Source organism: Zerene cesonia, chromosome 26 (genome assembly GCF_012273895.1).
Source record: "Zerene cesonia ecotype Mississippi chromosome 26, Zerene_cesonia_1.1, whole genome shotgun sequence".
Classification (NCBI taxonomy): domain Eukaryota; kingdom Metazoa; phylum Arthropoda; class Insecta; order Lepidoptera; family Pieridae; genus Zerene; species Zerene cesonia.
This window is the reverse complement of record NC_052127.1, coordinates 3,918,795-3,926,096: the sequence shown is the minus strand read 5'-3', so window position 1 is coordinate 3,926,096 and position 7,302 is coordinate 3,918,795. Positions and strand designations below refer to the sequence as shown.

At 43.2% G+C, this 7,302-nt stretch overlaps 1 protein-coding gene across 1 annotated transcript in view; it reads left to right on the top strand.

Annotated features, from left to right (window-relative positions):
- LOC119837180 (protein piccolo-like) overlaps window positions 1–7,302 on the top strand; it is an 8,952-nt gene extending 1,650 nt beyond the window's left edge. The window contains exons 2-6 of the mRNA XM_038362704.1: window positions 13–234; window positions 983–1,345; window positions 1,654–3,667; window positions 5,214–6,878; window positions 7,170–7,302. Coding sequence (XP_038218632.1) covers window positions 13–234; window positions 983–1,345; window positions 1,654–3,667; window positions 5,214–6,878; window positions 7,170–7,237 — 4,332 coding nt within the window. The 3' untranslated portion in view covers window positions 7,238–7,302. The remainder of the gene's footprint in view (window positions 1–12; window positions 235–982; window positions 1,346–1,653; window positions 3,668–5,213; window positions 6,879–7,169) is intronic.

Here is a 7,302-nt window from a genome sequence, read left to right as displayed (position 1 = left end):
GCGGGGGGCGAGCCGCCGCAGTTCGCGCGCCCCTCCACCTCGTCGTTCCCCGGCCCCCCGCCCCCGTACCCCGCGCCGCCCTCGCCCGCGCCCCCCGCGCCGCCCGCCCCACCCACGGTCGCCATGTCGTCGCCGCTGCTCGTGAACTTGCTGCAGAACGATGCGCCCGCGCCGCAGCCGAGGGCGAAGCAGCCGCCGCATCCGGCGAAGCTGGACCGCTTAGAGGACTCGCAGGTGCGTTGGTTGACGTGTGTGTGTGTGCTATGGGAAGGTTTGTCAGTATTCATCGCGAATAAAGCGGGTACTGAACTGTATATTGTTTCGTAATATATATTTATAATAAAGTATAAATATTTATCGTACAGGAATAGCATACATGCACATTACCTTTTTTAGTTAGTGTGTATGTTTAGATATAGATATAATAATACATGTTAAGCACCATTTTTGTTATCTATGCATATTTTATTGTTGTTAATTTACGATACGAGATACGATATTGTACAATAAAGCGTTTAAAATAATTATAATCTAACTATATAACAGAGAGGCTATAACTGCTATATGTGGTGCCTTTGACGTTGTATTATGATGTGTTTACAACAATAAACCAATAATGAAAGTGTCACTTTATACAAATTAGAAAAAAATAATTGCAAGAGAAAACTTTGGGGATGCATCTAAAGCATCACTTTGTATAAATAATAATAATATTTTTATTGTAATATTAGTTTAAAAATTAAATAAGTGATATATATCGGTTGTATTCTTACAAAATAGCAGTTACTAGTGGCAATTGATAACTGATGTTATAACTAATAACTTGGGCTACCGCTACGACTTTTTATTTAAAATTTTCCAACGAATCATTGGAATTTCAAGGAAAAACTCACACGAATTGTATTGCGGGAGGCAGCTAGTCAGTTATATATAAAAGACCTGGTTATATAGATCGTAACTAATACTAGAATATATTCTCCAGGTTGAGCTAGCGGTCGGGCGAGCGCCGTTCGAATACCGCGGCGCGCGGCCCACGATACGACCGCCGGCGCCGAGCGCATCCCCGATTCCGTCTGCGGCGCGCCAGCAGCGGCCGAACTTCATTCGACGCGCGTTCGTGACGCGACCGGCGGCGCCGGCGCAGTACCGCGCGCCGCCGAACGCGACGATAGTGACGCGCGCCCGCTTCCCCCAGTACCCGGACTTCCCGCCGCCGCCGCCGCCGTACAGGCAGGCCGCGCCGCGCCCGAGGCCGCAGCCGCCGCGCGTCACGCCGGAGGACCTGCAGGCGCTGCTGCCGCCACCGCCCACGTCGATGGACCAGAAGACGCAGTCGAGCTTTCAGGTGCGCATCGTTTTGTCACATCAATTAATTTAGCGGTGTTACCATTTATATAAAAAATCCAAGACAAAAGTTCTGAATAATATACATTCGTAAGGTATATCAAATTTACAGTCTTGTTTGTCACTGAGTATGAGCTAAAATCGCAATTGTTCATTAACATCGATATAATCATTAAATACCATGTTTTTACATTAAGTTTAACTTGCACCTAACAAAACAAACAATATGCGTAGCAATGCGCACGCTGTGCCTGCGTAAACAGGTTTCTTAAAATAAACTATGTATGAACATTCTTATTTCTTTTCCAGGAATTCCAGCGGTATCAGCAGCAATATAACGCCCGGCAGAGGGCTGCCTCCCGCGCTGCGTCCACCCCGGACTGGAACGAGCCGTACCGGGACACACTGGGCCTCTCCCTCCCCGACCTCCCGGACAACTGTGACCTTGACCAGCTGCTCCCTACCCTCGGGGCTGACCTCAATCTCGATGACATCTCCGATCTGGATTCCAATAAACTAGATCTCCTTTACGAGCAAGACCTTCCCAACTCGACGGACTCCAACCCCGACGCCCTACTCCAGGAGATCACCGGTGTCCAGTATCCGCCCGCGATGAATGGGCCCTGTTTGGAAATGACTTCCAATCAGCCCAGTGATGTGCCTTCCAAATCTACAGAGACATTCAACGATAACTTCATGCCTCCACCGCCTGTGCCTCCACAAACTGCAAAGTTCCAGAATAGTCCTAACCATACAGTTACACAGAATCCACCTTTCAAATCGCCGCCCAATACGACGGTGTCGTCGTGTAGTATGAGTATGGAGAGGATCGATAGGAGTACAAATCATTCAACATCGATGCCGCCTCCGCTGCGGTTGCCAGTTCGGGCGACTGCTTCAGTGTCCACTGCTACGGTTGGCTCGCAAGCTACCGCGCAAGAAATAGAGGAGCAGAGCAAAAGATACCTCATCAAAACACTAATGAGGGATGACGTACCCTCTCCACCGAAGGAACAAGAGAAAAAGCCAGAAGAAGTTATCGTGGCGCAGTGTAAAGTGAAAGAGAATGAAACGCCCGAAATTTTTGGCATAGCAAAAGTAGCGGATGATGATAGTAAAAAAGAAGATGATATGAAGTCGAAAAATAAAATTATTAAGAAAGAAATGAAGGATGATAAGCTGGTAGCGCAAAAGGGCGGGAAGCCAAGAACGGGCGGGGCAAAGGAAAAGCCCGCCGTTCTGAAAGACAAGATTGTGCGAGATGGAAAACCTGCCAAAGTTGCCTTACCGCGGCCGCATGCCGCCAAGCCTCCAGCGCCAGTAGCAGAGGCGCCTAAATCCCCTTCCGGCGAAAAAGAATCAATTAAATTAAGGTTAAAACTTGATAAAAATGAGCCTGTAGTACAGCCCATGTACAAGGCTGATGTCAGTTTTATCAACCAACAAGCCAAGGGTGAGAAACCGACCGATGGCGAGCTCAGAGTACCACCGCTACACATCAGCCTAAGGGGTCATTCTGCCGTCATAAAGAACTCGAAAAAAGAAAAGAAAAAATTTACACCCGGTGATTTACATACGAAGAAGATTAAAATTAGGAAATCCCTCGACTCGGATGAAAAATCCCATCGGAGGGATTCCGAAGAGTCTCTCGCAACGAAATCGAGTGATAGTACTGAAAACTCAAAGACTGATGAGTATTTAAACCTCAAGAACATAAAGTTAAATAATCACTATGGGGAAGGAGAGACTATTAAGACGGAAGTAACCGGAGATACAAACGTCGTTTACAGAATGAAGACGATATCGAAGAACGCGCATATAGTAACGAAGCACGACTATAAACTCAACAACAAAATACAGAGCTTAGATATGAAACTGAAGAAGAAATCCAAGCTTCTCAGCGAAAGCGGGAAAGTCGTAGAGAAAGAGAGGGATAAGGAGTGGCGGAATGACCTATTAGAGAAAGAGGGGAAATATGCTCAGAACGAAGGGTACAGAGAGACGAATAATCACGACGCGAAAAAGAAGTTACCAGCGAAGGTAGAGAAGGACGGTGCGAAATGTGATATAAAAACCAGTGAAGTGCAATCGGTGAATGTTAACACTGAATGTGAAAATGAAGGTGCTAGTGAACTGGACAATAGGTTGCTCAAGTGTCATAAAGCTTTGGAACGGACGCTAAGTGCGGATGACGCGGAGAGCAAGTTCGAACACGAGGAGACGAACAAATTGAAACGGACACTGACCGATAGTGCAATTACCTCACCCAATGGGTTACTCTCCTCTGAAAAGAAGAGGAAAACGGCCCATAGTTCCTGTCCAGGTAAGTCTTGCGTATTTTATACCTGAACGTTTTACGGTACAAATTAGTATAGATAGCAAATTTTTCTTTTTACTGTATATTGTTAAGAAAATGGGCATTATGTAAATACAATTTTAAATAAATTATATTATTGAAATATGTAAAATTTTTAACATGATTGGCAATTGAATATTCAATGGTACCGACAAGATGTTTACTTATTTAATAAATTTGCGTATCTAAATTCACTTATACATTAATGTATGATATTTACATGTTTTCGTTAATTTATATTTTCTTCTTTCCATAGTAGTAGTATTGGATATATGATTGCCTTTTTCAGCATATACAGATCTACAACATTCATATATTTTTTCAAAATTGAATTCTGTACTCCAATGTAGAATAAGACTGTGTCAATACCTACAGTGCATACAGAATTCTAATATATTTATATTGTTAATTTGTGTGGTTAGTATGTGTACCAATAAAATGAGATAGTAATAAAATCTTTCATTAAACAAAACAAAGAACAAGATGGATACGAGAATAAAAACATTTCTAAATTACTAATATGAACTTAACAAAATTTGCTCTATAATTTATTTTTCTTAACTCCCTGTTGAGCTTTCCAAAAAGTTACTTTTTCTTTTTATTGGTCCAATTACTATAAGAAAATGATTTCAACTTCTTCATTTGAAAACCAAAATGTTGACGAAATTGATTGCTTATGTACATGTGACTTAATATTATTCATAAATTCAATATAATTCCTATAAAACAAATTCCGAAAAATTTATAAATTACAATGTATACCAATATATAAACAGATGAATTGACTTTATTTATACATATTTTCACACTAAACTATTATGCCTGAAATTGACTAAATATATATAAGCTTTTCAAAATTTTCCGAACCAATGAAACTTGTAAAGTAACGAAATTTTGAAAAACATCATTAAATAAAATTTTATTAAACATGAAATCGTTACTCTCGCGTTTTCTTTCTCTTTACCTGACGAGTTTCTTTTATATGTATCTAGTTCAGTAAATATTAATAAATTCATTGTATAAGAATAAAGCATTGGGCATTCCATTTTTATTTCATACATAAACCTATAATTGATTTATATTCTTCTCATAAATCCATGTTTCATTTGAGGTAAATCATTAGAATGTATAAAATTTAGACAAGTGCCCATTTTCTTATGAAATATTATATAAACATCATAAAATTACACTAGATGGTAAAATTCCAATTTTCTATTCAATTCCCAAATAAGTAAGCATAATGATATATTTAGTACTTTAAATCATTGAAGATTGTATACTGATCCTATTGACTGTATTTTTTTCTGCAAATATTTCCATTGCGCTTTCTATCATTTCAATAGCAAGTTAAAAATAAAAAGACAATGTCTCAATTATAACGAAAGACTTTCCATAATAAACAAAAAAAAACAAGTATTTACGCTCAAGTGTAATAGAATATGCACAGGAGGACAAGTCCTCCAGTCAGCTGATTCTAAACATATTTACAGGAGTACCTTTGTTTGCGTTCCAGATCCTCCTGGATCGACAAACGTAGGCACGATAGGCGGGAGCCGAGTGGACTCATCTCCGCCTGCCTCTAGTCAACGATCCGGAGCCGTTTCTCCGCGGAGGAAAGAAAGGCCGAAGGACAAATCCTACTGCAAACTCGTCGCTGAGAGAACAGCGAGACCGGAAGCTGATAAGTTCAGCAATAGGTCGCCCAACTCACAAGCACAAGGTGAAGATTCTGGAATAGAATCAATGGATGCATTATCAGAAAAATCTCCCAACCAAGCGAGTCAGTCGCCTCCGGGTCCGCAGAGAAAAGAGCGTCTAGACATGCCAAGATCAACGAGTCCGACGTCCGTGCAGAGGATAATAGGCGTTATAGACCCAGCACCCGCTTCTGATGAACTTTTAGAAAGGTTATCCCTAGCGACGGGTCAGCCTCACTATGATCCCGGACCACCAGATATCGACGATATGGGTGATATTGAAGCAGAGTTAGCAAAAATGCACGGAGACCATATAAACGGTGACGATGTGCCTAGAAGACCGCCCGATGAAACCAATCAGACCAAAGAAGTGAAAAGAGAACCCACACCTATACTCAGGGATGACGAAAAACCGCCTAACCAAAGTATAGAACGAGGGGAGGATAGAGGAGACACGACGAAAGAACTTAAAAAGGAAGATGACGTTAAACTCGAATGTAATATTGCTCAAAAAGATGAAACATGCAAGCTGGAAACGAATGTTTCACCTAAAAAAGAAAAGGGCGTAGAAGATTTCGATCATTTACCCAGTAGAATTTCGCCACCGTTGTACACATATTCGAACCCGGAAAAGATTTCTGCCGCGGATTCATCAGAAAGTAAAGAAGAAAAATCAACCATCATAATTTCAGAGAATGGTGAAACTAAAAACTCAGAAACTGAGTGTAAAGAAAAGCCAGAGCAGAAAATCGAAAGGTTACCACTGAAAGCGGATTTCCCTGATAAGAGCTTATTAGAGCAACTGCTTATAGAGATACCTACGCCTGATTACACTGGAAAGCGACCGGAATCGCCGTCTCCATCTGCGTTAGAGAGAGTAGCGCGGAGTAGTGTTCGAACGAGATCGAGTAGTAAAATGAATAGTCCTGCTGACGGGCCAAAGACGCCGCGGTTGAGTCCCGGGATCAATAAGCTCGAGCGATCAGATTCGCCGGCTTTACAGCAGAGGAACTGCCTCAGAAGCGGTTCAGTAGATAAAACGAGTCCGAGGATGGCCAACGCGGCGAACGCGCCGAAGCCCATTCCTGGCGCGAAACGGAAACGACGTGAGTCTGAAAGTTCATGCGCGTCCACCATCAGCATAGAGGAGGGTCTCTCGCCCGGTCGGCCGAAGAAGAAGCCGAGACGCGTGGACCAGAAGCCCGTGAACCCAGCGGTTATCGGTGGTAAAGTGAAAAAGGATTCGGACAGTGATAGTGACGAGCCGTTGATATGCAAAGTGCGGGGAAAGGGGGTGAAGACTGTGAAGCCGGGCGTGAAAGTGGTGAAGAATGCGGAGGGTGTCGGCACGCGGCGCTCCGTGCGGCACGGGCCCGCGCCCCCTGCGCCCGCCGCGCCCTCCGCCCCCGCCGCGCCCGCTGCGCCCCCCGCGCCCGCGCCGCCCAACACCACCACCGTAAGGCGGAAAACGAGGAGTGCTGGTAAGTCTTTGACAATTATGTAATAAGTCATTCATTTGAGTAAAAACAATTGCACTAATTTGATTAAACTTTCTGGTTATGTATATAGGTAAATGAATGAAACCGTAGGCTGCTACAAATCAATGTTACTCTTTGGTACTTTAATTACAATTCTAAATTATAAAAATATAGTTCACTTGTTTAATTTATTTATAATTTTTTTTTTTTATACAAATTTGTTATGAATCTAAAGATACTTTCTTACTTTATAGGTGTATTGCAAGTTATCTAAAGTTAAATTTGTATTTTCAGTGGGTGAAGGCACCGCAGCGAATCCCGGCGCGGTGCGCAGGCGGCGCGCGTCGCGCGACGGCAAGTGACGGCGGCGACGCGCGCGTCCGCACGCGCTGCCCCTGCCCCTCCCGCTGCCCCTGCCCCTGCCCCT